This window comes from Octodon degus, unplaced genomic scaffold (assembly GCF_000260255.1).
Source record: "Octodon degus isolate 3935 unplaced genomic scaffold, OctDeg1.0 scaffold00050, whole genome shotgun sequence".
Taxonomy (NCBI): Eukaryota; Metazoa; Chordata; class Mammalia; order Rodentia; family Octodontidae; genus Octodon; species Octodon degus.
The window spans coordinates 3,402,963-3,424,395 of NW_004524626.1; the positions used below are offsets into that span (position 1 = coordinate 3,402,963).

The 21,433-nt window shown below is 36.9% G+C and overlaps 1 protein-coding gene across 1 annotated transcript in view; it reads right to left on the reverse strand.

Annotated features, from left to right (window-relative positions):
• Positions 1–2,224: 2,224 nt before the first annotated feature.
• The window catches only part of Casd1 (CAS1 domain containing 1), a 41,207-nt gene continuing 21,998 nt past the window's right edge, over positions 2,225–21,433 (reverse strand). The window contains exons 10-17 of the mRNA XM_012515099.1: positions 17,055–17,174; positions 15,843–15,999; positions 14,017–14,096; positions 10,557–10,658; positions 8,815–8,955; positions 8,068–8,145; positions 4,790–4,882; positions 2,225–3,713 (exon numbers count right to left, since the gene is read on the reverse strand). Of these exons, the coding sequence (XP_012370553.1) occupies positions 3,447–3,713; positions 4,790–4,882; positions 8,068–8,145; positions 8,815–8,955; positions 10,557–10,658; positions 14,017–14,096; positions 15,843–15,999; positions 17,055–17,174 (1,038 nt within the window). The 3' untranslated portion in view covers positions 2,225–3,446. The remainder of the gene's footprint in view (positions 3,714–4,789; positions 4,883–8,067; positions 8,146–8,814; positions 8,956–10,556; positions 10,659–14,016; positions 14,097–15,842; positions 16,000–17,054; positions 17,175–21,433) is intronic.

Below are 21,433 nucleotides of genomic sequence, written 5' to 3' on the forward strand. Positions count from 1 at the left end.
CGGAACAGGGGATTGAACTCAGGCCCTTGCACTTGCCAGGCAAGTGCTTATTCTACTGAGCCATCTCCCCAGCCCCAAGTAGTGCATTTAGGATTCTTTTTTTTTTTTTAATTTTGCTACTGGGGATTGAACTCAGGCAGAATGGTAGTTTTAAAGCCATGTTGTAAATAAGAAAAGATTTCAATTAATTCCTAACTTATTTTATAATCTCAACTCATTTGAAAAATAGCCTCTATTTACACTACTTTTTTAATTTTATTTTTTGGTACTGAGGATCAACCTCAGGACCTTGTGCTTGCCAGGCAGGCACTTAAGCTGCTGAGCTATCACCCCAGCCCTAATTTAAAGAAAAATTTTAATTTCTAATTCCTATAATATACACACTAATTCCTATAGTATAGAAACTAGAAGGAATTTTATTTAAAAAAAATAAAGCTATCAAGTGCCCTTCCAAAATGAGCATCTTAAGTTTTCATCAGTCTTAACAACTACCCTAACATAATCAAACCTAACACCTACAACTTGTGGAATAATTAGCAATACCAACTCTTCGGTAGCTACCCACGTTACTGTTTTCCCTCCCAACAAGGGAAGTTGCAACTGTCCTTTTCTAAAGTTGAAACTGATAGAACAATAACAATTTAATATTATTCAACATAAAAACCCCAAGTTGGCTTCTCAAACACTTGCTATATTAATATAAATCCAAATCTACAGAGGAGGGTACTTTCCTCCAAGTTGCGGACTTTCTCGCTACGTAGGCCTTCCTTTAGTGTCTAATAAATGAGGCTCTGGTCGAGCTCCTACAGCATCTGCCTCTCTACTCACCCAACTTTAGGGCTCACAGTTTAATGAAAATAAATGCGATTTAAATTGAGTGGTTTTGGGGGTGGATGGAATTTGCACTGCTTCTGCTGGTGATCCACAAACAAGGGAAGAGTTGCCACAGGAAAGAAGGAAGGATCTGGACAGAACTGGACCAACTGAGGACTTTTTGGAGCCAGACGGTTGATTTCTGAATGTGATTTCTATGGTAGGAAATCTGAGTTTGGAGAGCTTCTGTGCTTTTATCTCAAATTTCCTGTATCTAAATATTCTGTTTAATACCTTAAATAATCATACAATTGAATAAAGGAACTGGTCAGCATCTAAGTCAATGAAGGAAAAAATAACACATTTACTATCCGTATTGTTATCCTGGCAGCTTTCATAGCAATGTCTTACACACAGACATTAGTCATGTGTTTTAATTATATAGTTATATCTAAAAAGCTTTGCAGATTCAGTGGTAACATGTGATTGAAGAACCAGGCCTTGCCAGCTAAGCTTTAGGCTAGTGCTCAAACAGGAGAGAAAAATCTGCATATGCACTTGGGTACCAGCTCTGGAAGATGTTGAGTGCTTCCACACATACAGATGATGGTCGTCTTTCTTTTCCAATTATTTTGTCAAGAGGAACTTTTTGCAGGTGATAAAACTCACAAGATAAATTAAGTTGCACTCCATTCATGGGCAAGATACATGAGCACAAATACTGCGATCACAGTAGCTGGAAGTTTTTGATTTATAACTATACTATTCTCCACTTACAAGACTGCAGTCTATAGGCAAGACAATGAATCATTATATCTAGGAAATGTCAAAGGATTACATAAGGGCAGACAAAGAGAGGAAGGGAAAGACCACCCATTTCTGCCCATGAGACATTCCTCAATTAATGGGAATATTGTCAGTTGCACATAAATCCAGTGCTACAGAAATAATAATTAAGATTTTTAAATCTTGAGCTGGCCAAATAGCTCAGCAGATTAAAGCATCTGCAAGCACGCACAGGGGCCAGGGGTTCAATTCCCAGGCCTGCCTCACTGGCCTTGCCCCCTGGGGAACCCTGAGATGGTGACTGAGATTGGGTGTGGTGGTGCAGGCCTGTACTCCCAGTTCTTGGGAGGCTGTAAACAGGCGGATCACTATGAGTCTGCTCTAGTAATGAGATCCTGAACACCCTGTAGACCCTTCCAAAAAAAAAAAAATTAAATCTTCACGTAAAACTACAAATAAACCGTAATGTTTAAGGTTCATAAATAGAAGGCAGATTGTGTAGACAAGCACTGATAATTAAATTATTCCTTATTCATCTACAACTTAATGATCTACCCTTGCATAGTAGGAGTTTGGAAAAGAAAATAAATTAGAAATTTAAACCCAGCATTAATGGAACCAGTTTAAAAACACAAATTGTTTAATTGACACTTCTGCCAGTACAAAAATAAGCATCCACAGAATGTTTATTTACTGTTTAAATTACTCCATATTTTTACATACTGTGAACAGAAAATATAGTTTACCCCACACATAGTAAAAGAAATAAGTGCAATCTTTCAAACATTATAAATCATAATCAAGTCTGTACAACAGATAAATAAAAGTATGCTCTAACAGTTAGCTTATAAAAAAACATGGATTGCCCAAAGTCACCAGCTTACTTAAAATTCTACATTTCAACATAACAACTTAACTTAACTACACTTCACATGTTTAGATTGATAAATACTTTTTAAAAATAGGAGAGGATAGTAGGAAATACCAAAATAGCTAGAAAGAGCTTTCCAAACATTGGAAATAATATACAAAAATTAATTAGGGGCGCACATTACATGGATCCACAGGGTAACCAGTATCATCACACTGGTATAGCTCATGGAAAACAACAGAACAATGTTTGGATTGGAAAGAAAATTTGGCCTTTTTATAAAAAGAAACAGTAACATTGATGATGGCAAAACCCTGTCATGGAGCCTTAAAAACAAATCTATGAGAGAAAAAGTGAACAATGATTTAGACTTATATTCCTGAAAAACCACAGTTAGAACAAAAATCATGTCAGAAAACATAACATCAGAACATGAATATATATATATACATATAAATTAAAGACATTAATTATCATTCCACATCATTGCACATATGGTAAGAAAGCAATACTGTAAGTCATTCTTGAGTAAAAAAATTTTCAGTGAAGTAGGAAGTTCCACGCTGAAGTAGGTGCAGATAGTCTTCTTACCACAAGTTTAGTAAATATCAAAACACTCAGTGGTGTCACTAAGCTGACTAGGTTACCTCTACTCCTTACTGGAAGAGTAATCATTTCCCTGCCTTCGTATGTTAACTTAAAAATCATTTACAAATAGTAATATAGATCCAGTAGAAAAGACTTTTCACATGCAGTCCTATATGATGCATTCTGGTTCATCATTTTTTAAAGTATTTCACATTGGATATGTACACTGCCAATAATATACAACCATACATGTTCAACAGACTTCACTAAACTGTCCTCTTGCCACACATTCATATTTATACAACATTTATGTCTCCAGATGGAGCTTTTGTCCTCTAGGCAAACACAAAGTAAGCCTAGAGTTTAGTTTTTTGGGGATTTTAGGAACCTAATGTCTTGATTTATCTTGAATGGCTGATAAGACAAGTAGTCCACAAAAAAAAGCAGCTATGCATGCCAACCTTCTCACGAGAGATGCATTATCTTTAGGAATAAAAATCTGGGCGAGATCATTGGTGATCTGAGAAATCTCATGTGCTACACAGACAAAGATGAAAGTGCTGACGAAGATGTTGAGCACTGGGTTTCCGGGTATGAGCACCAAGATGCCCCTTGTGTCCGCGGCCAGCCAGATGTGGTATTGGCAAATGAACAGCTAGGAGGAAAGATATTTAAGGTTAACTATGTACAGAGGGCCTATGGCAAGATCGCAGTATTACTATTTAGGTTTTGGACAGCACAATCATATTTTCAAAAGTCATTTGATTTTGTCTCACTATTGGCCCTGAAAAGTATACTGCAGAATATGGTCCTCAGAATTCCTCTCTTTATTCAATTGCTCTTACAAACGAGACCAAAGTAAGTTAAAAAAAAAATCTGACTCATGAACTCAAAAGAAAAATGTGGTTTCCCTACTTTACAGTACAACTTAATAAATCTGATACTCTAAACTGTGTACCTGTTACAATATGAAATCTGTTTTAAAACATGCTTCTCAAGGGCCAGCCAGATAGCTCAGTGGACTGCTTAGGCAGGAGCAGGTCCGGGTTCAACCCCTGGTGGGCCGTGCTGGCCCCGCCCCAGGGTGCCCTGAGAGGGTGACTGAGGCTGGGCATGGTGGCACACGCCTGTAATCCCAGCGCTTGGGAGGCTGAACACAGGAGGATCACTACGAGTCTGATCTGTGTGGTGAGACCCTGTAGACCCTGTGCTAAATACATAAAAATAAGTAAAATAAAAATAATAAAACATTTCAAATTAAAAAAAAAGAATCAACATGTATCATGTACAGGTACAAATTCCCTATGATGACTATGATTATTACGGATATCTAAAACGTACCAACAAACTTAATTGTTTTAAAAAAGTTCAGACTACACAGAATGGACTTCAAAGTCTACCACTTAAACTGATTTGCAGATAAATTTCGTATTATGTATTTCACACAAAGGATAATGAGTTTAAATATCTTTCCACAATTTGAAGTTATAATAAAGGAATTTCATTATGGTAAACTTCAATAATCTGAATTCCACTAATTATGGAGGTGGATAACAAATCCGAATTCCCCTAGCTTCATTTCATTTATATCTGGTCTAATATTTTTCTCTGATTTCTGCATTTTGGTGGTGAGCAAAAGTTTAAAGCAATGTGAAGAATGTTTTAAAAGTCTTCTATATCCAGTCACACAAGGTAGCCATGTAAAATAAAGCACAATATCAATGTACTGACCTCTAATGAAATTCTTCCAAACCAAGCAAAAAATGAACTATAAACTGAACGGGCATATCCAGGGATGTTCCTTATTAGGATGAAGGCTAAAATCTAGGGAAAAAACGTGAGGGTAAATATTATTAATACAGTTAGTAGAAAGCAGCTTGTATGAAGCTTTCCTTTGAGTGGTAATTTTCTTCCTATTCTTGCATCGACATCTAGAGGATTTTAAAAATAAAGTATTGGCAAATTTTTTGTTGCTGCTCAGAGGCTAATCAAACCAGAACGGGCTGCACGTTTTACATAAAGGAGAAAATACAACTTCGCTGAGGCTCTATGTAGTAAGAGCCGCTATCACTTATGAAGCAAAGCTTCATAAAACCTCGTCATATAATTTTCTCCTACATAAAGTATTTGTGTAGTCAGCAGCTACCCTGTCTCCCACCTGCTGCAAAACCATGCTGTGCTAGGCCAGGTCAGCGTGGGAAACGGCACGGCCTGCGTGCTCGCGCAGCACGGCTTGCAGATGACGTCTTGAACTACATTTTCTCTCCAGAAATATTTACCCCCGGGATGAATGTCCTACCCTCAGGTGGATCAATCTTGCATTTTCTAAACTTATAATTTATAATTTCATATCCACTACCTAGTCTTACTAAGCAAAGAACTCTCTTTAGAATGCACATTCCAAAAAAAAAAAAATTTTTTTTTTTAATTAAAAAAAAAAAAAAAAGAAACGAAAAAGAAAAAGGGGCCTGGGAGGTAGCTCAGTAGAATAAGTGCTTGTCTGGCAAGCATAAGGGCCTGAGTTCAATCCCTGGTTGTGCAAAAAAAAAAAAAAAAGAAAGAAAGAAAGAAAAGAAAAAATAGAATGCACATTCCTTACAAAGAAGCAAAGAATTGTAAAGAAATTTCCATGTTTACAATTCTCTTTCAGAACTTTGTTCATGAAAGGATTAGAGGGCCAGCGAGAGAGCTCAGGGTTTTAAAGTGCCTGCTCAGGCAAGCTTAGGCAGGCTTAGGGGACCCCGGTTCAATCCCTGGCACCATATGCTGTGCCAGCCCCACTGCAGGTTGGGCTGAGCTGGCCAAAATAAATAAATAAATAAATAAATAAATAAATAAATAAATAAATAAATAAATAAATAAATGGATTGGAAAATCTACCTGTAATTCAGAGAAAAATCCACATTTGGTAATCACCCTGTCAAAGGATCTAGAAGTTTCTGGGATACATGAAAGGGAAGGAAGTAGAACGTGTGGATAACTGCACCGCTGGGCAACACGGACCACAGTGAAGCACTCAGGTGTACCTAACTCAGTGGCCCATGGGCAGCCTTTACGAGCGGTGTGTGGTCCAGATAAGGGAACCCCCCACAGTATGCACAGCTACTTGGACGCTCTAAACTAAAACCAAGGGCTGTTTCAATTTATACTCCCAGTCCATTCTTTTACTCTGCAGTGCAGAAGCTGCGGCTTTCCCTAAAGAAGTAACTCTGTAATATGTGCACATAAAGGCTGGGTTGGTGAATGTAAGAGAGAAGCACCAGGAGCGCGTCTGTGAGCGGTGTGCATGTTCAGCCTCCCTCTCCCCTTGCTGCCCTGGTCTTCTATGTCTATGTCCCTTGAGTGCCAAAGCTTCCCTCTCCCCTGGATCTCACTCACAGAAATGTTATCTGACATGATGCACCAGAAGTTATTGTTAAGCACTACTGCTGTCCATAGAACTCGTGAAAAACTTTTACTACAAGTTCTGTTTGAAGAATCTATCGCATGGGTGCTGCTGAGCACGGCATCAAGAAGTTTACAAGAAGTAACCTTGTCTCTGCATAGAGGAGAATTAACCATTTTTCAGACGTGACCACAGACACTACGGTGGACAGGAACGCTACTCGCATAATCACAAGGAAGAAGCGCTATGTGCATCCGAAGCAGTTCCCACATGCATTATAATGTTCCGTGGCTTCTTGCACCTGCGGCATTGCAACCCTGCTGGATGTGACATGACTGGAGCCATCCTGGTCTCTGCCTGGTAGCCGTCATCACATAAATATGTATGTTCTTCACAGTGTTGAGACAAGGTCTTGCTATGTAATTCAGGCTGGGCTTGAATTCCTGGCAATCTTTCTGCCTCAGCCTTCTGAGTGCTGGGATTACAGACACGCATGCCCTGCAGGGGCCTATTTTCTTGCTGTCCACTGTGTCTTCATCTCTTTATTCTTGGTTTGCTTTCATCAGGGAAATCCTTTCTGACCCCAGACTGCCTTCCTTTTAGCTTATCATATTCTCGGGAAGCATTATACACTTTTACTCACAATTCTGTGGTTATGGTATAACTACTACCTTTAAGAAGGTGGGGTAAGAACTATGCCTGCTTTGTCACTCACTGCATCACCTGATATAATATGGAATAAGTATCAAAAATTTGTAGACAGGCATGGTGGTGCACGCCTGTCATCCCAGCACTTGGCAGGAGGGCCACTGCTAGTATGAGACCAGCCTGAGCTACAAAATGAGTTCTAGGCCAACCTAAACTGCATAGCAAGACTCTGTCTCAGAAGGATCAAATAATAATAATAGTAATAATAATAACATAAAAATAAAATAAAGTGAATAAAAAACCTTAAATGAGTATTTATTTATCCATGTATCTCTATTAGACTTATAAGTTCTTGAGGACAAGAACTATATCTTAACATTGAGCTTGTTTAACCTGGTATAGTATGTAACACATAATAGATAATAACTATAAATAAAGTTTAAATGATTAAAAAATAAAATACATGAAGGGAAATAACATTTTCTAAGTCATAAGTATGGACCTAGACCATTTGCAAACATTGAACATAACCTTTTTAGAGAGATGTTAGTATCCCTATTGCTACAGAGGCTTAGAAAGATGAAGTGACTCACATTTTCTGGAGTTTGAACTTAAATGTAGGGGGGCTGGGGAGATAGCTCAGTAGAATAAGTGCTTGCCTGGCAAGTGCAAGGGCCTGAGTTCAATCTCTGGTTCCGCCAAAAAAACCAAACAAACAAAGGATCAGGTACCTTGTAAATTAGTAAGCGATTACTAAGAATATGGAGGAATAATACAAATATGTATGCATACATCTGAACTTAAATGTATCTCTTATAGCGAGGCTTGGTGCTGCAGGCCTAAAATCCTAGCACCCAGGAGGCAGGCAGGAAGATTGCTGTGAGTTCAAAAAAACTACCCCCTAGCACTATGCTTTTATCAAAAGTTATGTTCTTATCAAAAATTAAGAATAATTCCTCTGAATCAAGATAATTACCTGTACCACCGAAACAGAAGGGTGCAATTCATTGCACTCTGCTTTGTTCTTACAACTGCTAGCCCAGATGGAATAGGTCTAAAACAAACAAAAGGATAGGTCAGCGCACCAAACCAACTAAGCCTAGATGGGAGGAACTCTCACAATTTTTAATACTTTTATGTTCAACACAGTAGCAGTAGTTCATGATGCTCGCTATGTAAAAAGCAGGAGCATAAACTGCAGGTTTGTTTCTTACGTGTTTTAGATTCTGAACTGCCCAAACACAAGCGAACAGGGCGAGAGGACAGCACCTGGCCTGTCCTGCACACAGTGACCATGAGGCAGGGCTACGGCTTCTATCAGACATCTGCTCACGGATTTCTCCCCAAACTGGTAACTTTTAAATTTCAGATTTCATTTGCACTCTTGGGTATTCTTCATATTTAACCTGGCTGTGCATTTCTTTTAAATTTCTGTCAAATTATGAGCCAAAGATATGGCCCAGTGGTGAATGGACACTGCCTAGCACAAGCGAGGCTCTGGGTTTGATCCCCAGTACCACAAAAGAAACAAAATGTAAAAAGGAAAACAAAAGAACTTAAGTCTAATTACAAAAGATAAAGTATAAAATTAAAAAGCAAAGATTTATTAAAAGTGATTAATTCTATTAAATTAAAAAATGACTGCTTATATTCCTAGATCTTAAAATTAACTGCTTTATCACCAAGATTTTGGAAAATTAGAAAGTTTTACTTCAAAACTTACCAAGAAAGAAACTACTGAAATAAACAACAGAACGTTTGAAATTTTGTTTGAAAAAAGAGGTTCACCCTTTCCTTCAGAAAGTACTTGGCGTTTCTGTAAAGTCAGATAAATGAAAGCAAACAGCATTCCATGGAAGACTACCTGAGAAAAGAGAGAAAATTTCTTTTAAAGTTAATTTTCAAATACGGGCAAAAATATGTTATTATTGAGGCCTGAATTAAAACAAGTAGGTTAAAAATTTAAAGGTTCATAGTTCCTATGAAGAACTTAAAGTTCAAGAGTGTAATTTCAAACAGTGATGAAGCTGGTTAATTTTAAGCAATCCCAGCAGCAAATGGAAGTAACAAGAACAAGTTTAGTTTAGTTTAGTTTATTTAGTTTAGTTTAGCCACTAGAGACTGAGCTGAGGACCCTGTGTGTGATAAGCACACGCCTTTACACTGAGCTACTCGGCCACTCCAATTTGTATATAAGAAACTCTCTCAGTGACACAGCATAAAATTTAACTGCACCCTCAAAATGATAAGAGATTTTATACTGATACTTTCAGTAAAATTAAAACAACACAACCTCTAAGTCATACATTTAAAAAGAAATATATGCATACAAGAGTGAGACAAAAATTTAGAGCAGAAATTCTAGAGCAGAAAGCACATGAACTTTATTGAATAAGGACATAAATACAGATTTTATGTAAATCACCACTGCAATCTACTGAATGTCTGTATTCCCCTAAAACTCATATAAGGAAACCTAATTCTCAATGTGACAGTTTTGAACGTGGAGCCTTTTGAAAGTGATACAGTCATCGGGGTACACATTTACGAATGGGATTAGTGGCCACTTTTATATGAAAGATGCCCTGACAGCCTCACTTGGCCCCCCATCACATGAGGTCATAATAAGAAAACAGTGTCTGTGAACCAGGAAGTAGGCCCTCCTACGTCTACCAGCACCTCAGCTGGGATTTCCTAGTCTGGAATTGTGAGAAAGACGTTTTTATCATTCTTTTGTGGTTTACGAGCCACCTTCAGTACGGTGCTCTCCTAAGTACCCCAATCAGACTAGGACGAGCACATCACAGCAGAGCTCTCCGAGGAGACTGGCAAAGGCGTCTTCTATTCATGCTCTGCACTGGCAAGCGCACAGTGCTGGAAACTAGGTATGTCACAAAAGAGTGCTAAGAGAACAGTTGTTGAGAGAAGAACAGAGAGGAACCAGAGAGAAACGAGGGGAAAGAGTGAAGTAGCTGGTATTTATTCAGTGGGTTTTATTTTCCAAACACTGTACTAAATAGATCTTTTACATTTTCTCAGACAACTGAATCTGAACCACCTTTCAAGATTAGCTCGTAACACACTGCTCTTCTTTGTATTCATCTACCTCCGAATCCACACTGCAGTGTAGTACCCCTTTACAAGTAGTAATCTGGGATTGAAGATATGAGCTTCTTGCTCTAATAAATACCTCATGATACCAATATCCATGGCACATATAGGGACTCAATAAATGTTGCTTTGAATACATGAAATATATACATCACCTATAAGTTAAAACTACACTTTTACCATATCTTTCTGCTGATATACATAGAAACACGTGAGGACAGAACAGACTGCTTTAACTTACTAAATCAACAAGTTTCTTTATTGTAAAACAAAACAAAATTGACTTTCAAATCTCCAAGTCATTTTCTAGCAGCTTCATTTAAAATGGCAAAATATCACAAAGTAAATACATACGTAACGGTCTAACCTCCATCTGAACCACCACTCATATACACTTCCTTTCAGTTCAAAACACTTAGACAATGGCCACAGAGAAAAGATCTTCTCAAACGCACCCTGAGAAAAGGAATCCAGAAAAATTAAAATGATATAAATCAATACCTGCTTTGCAAGTCTATTACAAATTATAGTTTTCTAAAATTGAGATTATGTAAGTCATTCACAATTTGTAAATGCCATTAATTTCAGGTAAAGTGTGCCTATATCTAAATTTCTTTTTTTGTGTATTTATTTATTTTTTGGCCAGCTCAGTTTACCCTCAGGGCAGGCCTGGCACAACATGCGGTGTTGGGAATCAAACCACAGTCCCTGCGCCTACCTAAGCTTGCCTAATCAAGTGCTTTAGAATGCTGAGCTATCTCGCCAGCTCCTAAATTTCTTTTTGAGACAAATTTATCTTACCAACAGTCAATAAACATGGCTTAAATTTTTTAAACTCATGTGCACTTCACATAAGTGCTACTAAGACTGAAATTTTTTTTTTTTTAACTTAGTAACTGGAAAATTATACTACATAAAACTTTTAAATCTAAAAGGCCAACTTAATTAGATTTCTGAGAGTGCAGCTGAGGCCAAAACTTACAAATCTTGAAAAAAAAAATCCAAGCAAATGAGGAAAACAAGCAACTGCCCCAGATATCAGAAATTAAAGAGTCCAGGCTTACGAGTTGCCAGATAAGTGAGGACAGTGGACACAAGGTGCCTTTCCATTTAGATGAACCCCGGTCCCTGCAGGGATTCCAGGGAAGCAGCTCATTCTCTCAGGGCCTCTGGGGCAGCCTGGCTTACAAGTCTGATCATGTGTCAGACAACTCCTGTTTGAATGTCATCTGTGCCACCTCACAGAGCTGTGTGTATCTGGGCAAAGCCCTTTAACTTCTTCATGTTCTAGGTTCCTGGTGTATAAACAAGAAATATAATAGCTGTCTTTTGGAATCACTTTGAAAATTAACAGATACAACTCATGAAAAGCACTCAAATGCTTTTGGCCTTATATAATGCTTAGCATTAGAATATAAATAAGTGTATCAGTAAATGAATTATAATATAAATAAATGGATAATGTATATAATGGTAAGCATAACAGAAAGTATATATTTTTATAGAAAAATTAAAATCTAGTATATAAAAGAGCTAATAATTACTAACAAAAAAAAAAACAATTATTTCACTGAATATGGTATCAGTATCCTAAAGAGTAATTAAGGTTAAAATATAGTTTTTTTGTCTCCATTTCCATAACAATCTCTAATTAACTACTGCACTCCAATGAGTCCTCCAAATTAATTGCCTTAATCAACCATACACAAGTGTCATTACTAGCTTTAGAAACAAAGTTTATAATTTCACTCTGGTGAAGTCAGTGAATGGTACCCTTTTATTAATCTGGCAGCCTGGAAAATCTGGGAATGAAGGGGCAGAAGTCTCGAGTACATTCCTGCACATTAATGAAGTCTTTCAAAGAAGAGAACAAAAACTTCAATTTCCAGATGAAAGAACGATGACAAACTCTATTAAGGAAACCTTCATTAGTAGCCTTAAGGCCACAGCATAAAAAAGGTAACATCATGGGGTTTTAAAAAAAAGTTATTAAAAATCAAAAGAAAATAATGAAAAGTCTCTGCTTGACCACAGAATTTAAAATACACTAGCACATTGAAATAGACGGTAATAAAATCTATTCCTCAAAAAATGAGGAATGATTCTCACCAAAAGCTGCAATCTAAACTACTTCAGACTATGTACACATATATCTGAATATGAATGTGAGGTAATATATATTTACTAAATATGATCTTACAGATGCACATTATATGCAATATATCTATGATATACATATGTTGTTTTTCAACTTAAAATTGTATTTTGAATATTTAACCTTTTTTTTTTTTTTTTGGCAGAATGGGATTGAACTCAGGCCCTTGTGCTTACCAGGCAAGCACTTACTCTACTGAGCTATCTCTCCAGCCCAATAATTTAATTTGCTATCATGTTTTCTACTTGTAGTTTTCATTTAATTTCTTTTACTATTCTTCATACTTTCTGTTCCAGTTGATCAATGTTTTTACTCCATTTTTATTCTGTAGTTTGCTTTGATTTTGGAACCGGGAGTTGAGCTCAGGCCCTTGTGCTTGCCAGGCAGACACTTATGCCACTCATCTATCTCCCCAGCCCTAAAGTTTTATTCTGAATTAAAGATTTATTTTTCATGTGATCACTCTATCTGCATTCCCTGAGCATCTGTTTTGGAGGAGCGTGGGCTGCCTGCCCTCTGTGCTCTCCATTCCTGGCCAGTGGGCCCCGCTGCCGGACAGCTGGGGAAGCCTCTTTATCCCGTCAGCTCCCTGCTCAGCTTCCCTTTTTTCCCTCAGAAGTGCACACAAAGCACTGGGAATCTTAAGTGAACAGGTATCAAGTACTTGTTGCTGTTACTACTTTATACACATACTTGGTATTTTCTTATTATATTACTTCTGTAAAAACCTAAATGTCATGCAGAAAGAAATGATGCAAATAATCTACATTTGCAAATTAGTACCCAACCTGTTTAAAAAAAACCTTCCTAAATCAGCTTTGAAGAATTACACATACACATAAAAGTGCCTATTGGGCACTTACACCTCACACAGCCACGTAACAAAACAATACTGGAGATGTGAGGAACCACACAACATGTTAGCATTACAGGCAAGCGATGGCGAACCTTTTAGAGCTTTCAATGATAACCAACAGCCCACCTCAGCACACATGCCGCAGGCTTGCCACCACTACTATACACATTCAAATTAAAGTATTTGGCCATAAATATCATGGTGCTGAAAAATATGTCTGCCTAAGATTCAACCAGCAGGTAGCAGATCATGACCCGCTAAAACAACAGAAAGTCTCAACCATCAGCATAGGGGGATAAGAGGTCAGATAAGAGGTCAGGTAGGAAAATGATCCCCAGTTTCCTTACACATATGACACAACCACAAACTTCTCTGCAGCCAAGCTGGTTTCACTATGTGCCAAAATTCTACTTTAGGCAGTTATAGAAATATCAAGTAACAGTTTGATGCAATGAATAATGCAAACTTAAGTTGCAAATTCTGTCAAGAGAATTCTGATCCCCACTTAAGACTAGTGTCTTATAAGAGGCATTCAATAAACGTTTGATTGATCAAAGTCAAGTAAAATGGATCTTGAACAATTGCCAGAGGAAGAGCTTTAAATTGCTCCTACAACAAAAACAGTGGTAACAAAAGTAGATAGGTCTCAAAAGAACTACACTGGGTAGTCAGCTACGGAGTGACACTTTTATTATAGTCATTTAAAAAATGAAGCTAAAAAAAATCTCTGACTCTTCTCACATAGTTTAATAGATCTGAACTTTTAAATATTACAAGATATAAATGGAAAAGACTGTACAAACCTGAGAATACGCCAAAAAACATATACATAACAGCAAAAAGGCTAGTTTCAACAGTAAGCCAAAATGCCAGAAACAATTTCCTAAGAGAGAAAATACTGAGTTTACTATGAAATATAAATTTATATAAGAAAATACAGTAAATATGATCTAACATTTTATACATCCTGAACAGTTCTCAAACTAAGGTTTCTTACAGGGATATGCAAATTACACAGGCAGTATAAATTACAAGTGAGGCAAAAAGAACAAAAAGCAGAGAATTCTTGCTAGGATTGAGGCTGAACACATAAATGATTCCCTATATACTTGCTACACAGGTACTATCTCTTGGAGTCAATTATATCTATCTGCTATTGAATATTACAACAAAATACAGAATAACATGTTCAGTGAAATGCTAAAACGCATCTGTAGCCTTGGAAATTTGTTTAATGTTTCAAGAAGAGAGTTTAAATTTCTTAATGGATAAGATTTAACCATAGGACATATCTTAACATATGAATATTTCAAATTATGTGTTCAAAATTTATGCATGTTGATTATTTGATACACTGGGTTTGTGCAGAATGATTCTACTACAGAGGTTTCCAAAGACAAAGAACTATGACAGAAGATGGAATTTTTTTTAAATGTTCCCTTTATTTATGTATTTATTTATTTATTTATTTATTTATTTATTTTTATGGTCAGCTCAGCCTACCCTGGGGGCGGGGCTGGCATGACATGTGGTGCTGGGGATCGAACCGAGGTCCCTGCATGCTTGCCTAAGCTTGCCTAAGCAGGTACTTTAGACCACTGAGCTATCTCACTAGCCCCCTGGAATTTTTTTTTTTTTTTTTATGTATTTAGTACAGGGTCTACAGGGTCTCACTACACAGCTTGAACTCATAGTGATCCTCCTGTTTTCAGCCTCCCAAGTGCTGGGATTACAGGCACGCGCCACCACACCCAGTCTCAATTGCTATCTCAGTGAGTCCCAGGAGCAGGGCCAACAGAGCACACCCACCAGGGATGGAACCCCAGCTGCTGCGCTCTGCCTAAGTAGGCACTTTAGTCTGCTGAGCTATCTGGTTGGCCCTTAATTCTTTCTTGAAAAGTTATTTGATATTATAGTGGAAGCCAATGAATATTTTTTATTTACTTGGTTGAAAGCTAGGTACACTCAACATTAAAAAGATATTTTCCAGAAAGGGAAGATTTCATTTATATGATATGAGGAAAAAGGTACTGAGATAAAGGACTGCAGTCTTACACATAGTAGCAGGCTGTGGGAACACTGCAAATGACAACTCTTTGGCTACTTGGTCTCCTTATACAAAACAGATTAATAACAAGTGCTTAAAGAGTTGTCCAGAGCCAATTATATGGGTGCTTTTAAACTTGGAGACAAAAGGCTGTTTTGTAAAAGGACATTAAGAAATGAAATGTAATAGAACTGCCAATACTGAAACAGGACACAGAGGTCTAAAACTTTATGTAGGTTTCTCCTCTCTCTTCCAACTACAATCACCTCTGACTCTATACAAAGCAGCTTAAAAATTGTTTCATTTAGTTAACATGTGAAATTGTTTGGAAAACTTTACATTTTAAAGAGGAAAGACACATATAGATCTAAACTAGTATTCTGCAATGTTATAAGGTATTGTATCATATTATATTCTGCCATGAGAGACTTAGCTATAACATTTTAGAAATACAGCTTAAGAACAGAACTTAAAATGTCAAAACTACACATAAACTGTGCACATCACTTAATGAACTTTAGCAGCAAAAACAAATTAGTACATTGAAAGAATATATTAACATTAGTAAGATAGTATATTTACCGTTTGCTTTTTTTTGGATTATCTGTGGCCATAATGCTAAAGTAACATATATGACCATAAACCATACAGTGACCAAGGGGACAAAGTAATAGAATTGATAAGGCCGATCCATTACTATACATAACACCACTACTAGGAAATTGAGACGAAATAAAACCTATTAAAAAGGAGAAGAAAATGATTTTCATTTCAGGTTATATGAAAAGCAAAGACAGATCTTTCTCTGACAGAGTACTAACATTTAAGACTTAAATAATAGCTCTAAGTATATTTTATTAACTAAAGTTATATTTGTCCTAGAATCACTGTAAAGAATTGAATATAAAATATTATGCATCATAATATTAACTAAATCTACACCATGTACCAACCTGAGTTATCCTCTAGCTGTAACTACCACAGTTAAATGTAGGGGGGAAAATTGTAAACCTCCTTCCTAAGGCCACAGTTTATAAGCATTTAATAAGCATTTGGTGGCCCCAAGAAAGGGCATTTGATGTTCATTTCTATCATTGAGATTAAACCCATAGGTGTCATAGAAAATCTCTGGGCTGGGCATGGTGGCACAGGCCCGTAATCCCAATGCTTGGGAGGCTGAGGCAGGAAGATCATTGCAAGTTCAAGAACAGCTTTGCTAAGAAGTGAGTGCAAAGACAGCCTGAACTGCATAGCGAGACGCTGTCTCAAAAAGACAAAAAAATAAAAAAATAAAAAATTGTCTCTGGGGCCTTTGTAACATTTACTTGAGACATGTGTTTGAAGGCATTTTAAGAACACAGAATTTGAGTAGATTTATATGAGGGCTGTACTATGACCTTGGGGAAATTACTTAACTTTTCTGAATTCAGTTTCCTCATCCATAAAGAAAGATAACAAAGAGGTAAATAAAGTGTTTAGAAACTGCTCAACACAAGATAGAAAGTGAATAAATACTAAACTTCAGGGAGATAAAAGTAGTACACTATAACAATCCCAGGTAACGGTACATTTCTACAAACGCACAGTGAATCACCAGTGCTGTTCCTGGGGTAGCGATGCTTTAATAATTCACCTAAATTATATTTTCTCCCATCACTAATAAATTACACATGCTAGTTATAATCCTGAAGCATTATTTCATAAATTCAAATTACTCAGGTTCTTATAACGGCCAAATTCAAGTTTGGCACAGAGGCTGGATTGCAAGAAAAAGAAAAGAGAATACATTCCCACCTGACAAACTCTGTGAATTCCAAAGTCTCCCTTGATCCAAAAGTATGAGAAATGTCCATACCCTGTCTGAAACAGATATGCAGCGACCAGAACTCTAATGTGCATGTACACAGGCAAAAACTGTTAACAAAAACAAATAGATTAAATACATAATGGCATAAACTATACCCTTAAGTATCATAACAAATATAACAACTGTTATTTTCATTTGGCATTAACTCAGTGAAAAGATGTTTTTCTTAGAAGCTGGACATCATAGATGGGACTACAAAACTGCAGACTTAGGAATCATATAGACCTAGTTTCACATTTTGGTTTTGCCACTTTGTAGCTATTTAACTTTAAGTTTGAGTCCCCTAACCTAGAAAATGAGACTAGCATCATTTTCTTCAAAGGGTGTTTGCAAGGAATGAGTAAGTGGGCAGCACTTAGCAAATGATATTAACTTGAACTCAATACATTGCATGACAGCAGTTAACTCTTAGCCACTTTATCTCCTGATAACCCTGGATTCCAAATTTTTCCAATGAGAAGATAAAGGAAAAAAAACACAAACAAATCCACTTATTAATAAAACTGTCAAATGACTATATTTATTTAGAAAAGTCTGTATCTCCAAAAACATATGCAAGCACAATTTAAAAATAATTATTTCCATTCTTCTCTATTAAACAATCTTGCTTACACTCGGTATCACTGACTTCAACATGACCACCCTGCTTAGATCATGTGTTATAGTATCACATCTTCATTTCTGAGTTGAAATCCAACACATTTTGAATTTACATATTAGAAGAACCACTGGAAATGTTACCTTACTCCTAAGTACTAAGCCCTGTAATTTCAGAATGCTTTCTACCTGTCCACCACTTACTGATCTAGCAGGTACACTGCCTACAGACACAATCACTTTAATGTGTCTTCCACACGTAAGGTCTGGCAGGATAAAACAATCAAACACCTCCAACAGCCTCTGCTTCAATCCCCAACTTAGACCCGCAGTCAGCTGCTCCATCCTTGCGCTACACCCCAGTCCTGTCTGCCCGGCCGGCCGTTCATCCAACTATGTATCCACCCTCAGACTGTCAGCTGGCTGTTAAATAGATTTTACAAGGCCTTAACTGTATGCATCTTTAGCATGAATGCTGGAACACATCTTTTTTTGAAGGAAAATATTTATGCTGGGAGAAAAAATCCTGAGCTAGTAATAGAGCAATTATAATGAATAAATAATATAATAAATTTTATTACATTGCCTCCATATAACCAAACTTACAGATTCTGTCTCCTAAACTGGTCCTCATGTGCTTCCTTGTCAACCTTTTGTTCACCAGTTCATTCAGGGCCAGAAGGTTCTTTCTCTAACTGTATTTTGTTTATACAAATCTACTGTCTTTCATAGCCTGGTTCAAAACCCCAATTTTACTATCAGATGAAAATAATTTCTCCTTTCTCTCAATTCTTATAGCACCAGCAATCCATGCATGACACATGTAGTTTTATTTTTATTTCATCCTAGTTCTTTTTTTAAAATAAATCTTTTGTTACTACCCTCAGTGAACTTGTAATATTAGAATCGCAGAGATAAAGGTGTGTAATATAGCACTGAAACAACCTCAGAACTTATAGAAACCCACATCTTTACTTTTTTTGGGAGGCAGGTTCTGAGAATCAAACTCAGGACCTTGAGCCGGCCAGGCAGGTGCTTGTGCTGCTAAGCTATCTCCCCAGCCCCACATCTTCACTTTTGAATGAAATCTAAAATATCCCTTTCTTGGATTTCCTAATCATATTTGAGCAGCAGAAAATGTCCAGACTCTCAGCAAAATCCATTCCAGTATCAGTCATTAACTGCTAGAGTTCTTTTCATGAAATGTTGAAACCTGAGTGTCTATAAGTCTATCAACTTCAACCCTCTAGAACACTACTATCCAATAGAAATGAAACGTGATAAGGTAATTTTTCATATGTGGCTATCAGAACATTAAGAAAACTAAAAGAAACAGATCAAACTAATTTTAGTACACATATTTTACTAAACTCAATATTGCCAAACTACCATTCAACATGTAAATAGATGTTTTACATTCTTTTTAAACTTAGAATTACTTTCTTAAAATTAATCAGACTAAATCTGGGACACCTCACACATACAGCACATTTCAGTTCTGGATAACAATGCATCAAGCACTCAAAAGTCAAGCACAGCAACTGGCTACTAGTGGGAAGAGTCAAGCTCCACAGCTCAGAGTAGAGTTCAGTCATTCTTACAACGCTTGTTAACAGGACTACAAGTATTTGAAAGCAGATGTCAAGCTTATGTTAACCATTCCCAATTACTTTTTTTTTTTTTTTTTTGCGGAACCAGGGATTGAACTCAGGCCCTTATGCTTGCCAGGGAAGCGCTTATTCCACTAAGCCATCTCCCCAGCCCCCTCCCAATTACTTTAATCACTTCCCGTAAACACGCTTTCAAGTCCCTTTGAGACTAGGGATAGGGTTACAAAGTTGGCCTGGTTATTAAATTTATTTATTAATTTATTTGTTTGGTACAAGGTCTCACTATGTAGCTCAGACTCAGTGATCCTCCGTCTAGTCTCCCCAGTGCCGGGATTACAGGTGTGCACCACCAGGCCAGTTTTGTAGCTGGCACAGCACATGGTGCCAGGGATCAAACTTGGGTCCTTGCACTTGCCAAGCAGGCGCTTACACCACTGAGCCATCTCCCCAGCCTCTTGTTATTAAATTTAAACAGTAAATGCAATCCACTTAAATTGAACTAAAAATGTCATTTTTATTTCTTACTTTTAATTCTGAAGTATTTTAAACCAACGGAAAAGTTGTACAACCAATACACTAACTATGTAACACGCTGAAAAGGTTTCAAGTGTACTGTGGAACATCTGACAGCAGTCTACACACATCACTGTGTAGGGCCCTAGGAAGAATGGGTAGTTTCTGACATGACTAAATTATCATTATTATGCCCAAGAAGTTTAATATGAACATGACAGCATTTGTTCTATAATCTATATTTAAATTTCTCTTATTATCCTAGTAATATCTTTTATGACTAAAATTTTTTTCAAGATAAAAAGCAAAACAAAATAACAACTAATAACTATAATGGAACAAAAATTACATTCTGTATATATTAAACTTGTTGCTCTATCCATATCAAGTTCACAGAATTTTTAACTGTATTTTATATACATTATAATTTATTTTATTTATTTATTTATTTTTTGCGGAACTGGGGATTGAACTCAGGCCCTTGCACTTGCCAGGGAAGCACTTATTCCACTGAGCCATCTCCCCGGCCCCTATACATTATATTTTAAAAGAGTGTTTATACTTACAATTGAAATCTGTCAGACCATCTGGGTTATTTTAATAATACTCTGGAATTTTTGACACAGTTGTTCTTTTTAGAATAAAAACATGGCACAACTAAGAGACTGAAATATTCTATGTAAAGCTTTAAATTAGGTAATAGGTAATGCTTGTTTACACCTATCCAAGAATTACCTTCCAAAATACATTAAAACCTACACTAACCATGTTTTACCAATATAGAGACAAGCAATTTTTAACCACAAAATCCTGCCTAACATAACAGGGGTATATGTTCATTAATCATTACGAATGATGTTAATGAAAAGTATGACCTTGTAGAACAGAGGCTGAAAAAGATTATAAATTAGAACGTGAATATGAAGATATACTGGGCTGGGAGTGATGGTACCTGCCTGCTATCCCAGCCCTTGGAAGACAGAGGCAAGAGGACTGCTGTGAGTTCAAGGCCACCATGAACTGCCTAGCAAGACCCTGTCTCTAAAAACAAAACAAAACAAAACAAAAAAGAAGTTATATTAAAACGTTAGGGGGCTGGTGGGATGGCTCAGTGGTCTAAAGCACCTACTTAGAACAAGCTTAGCAAAGCACAGGGACCAGGGTTCAAACCCCTAGCACCACATGCCAGCCAGCCCCGCCCCCTGGTGGGCTGAGCTGGCCACACACACACACACACACACACACACAAATAAATAAATAAAAATTAAAAAAAAAATGTTAGGTTGAAAAAAAAAAGAATGTTAAGTTGGTAAATGATTAAAATAGAATGCTAAATTGCTATCTTCATTTTATGATCTAAATCCTTTCTTGGAATCATTACATTGAGTAACCTAATTCTGTCATTATTTTTTTTTCTACCTAATTTTTAAACTAATATCACCCTTTAATATATCAGCAATTACTTATGTCTCTATATGGCATTTTCTTAGAGTAAAAGTCCTCCCCACAGTTAAATCAGTATTTATTCACATATTACGATATTTCTAGGACTCAATATTCATCTTTAGGGCCAGGGAGATGGCTCA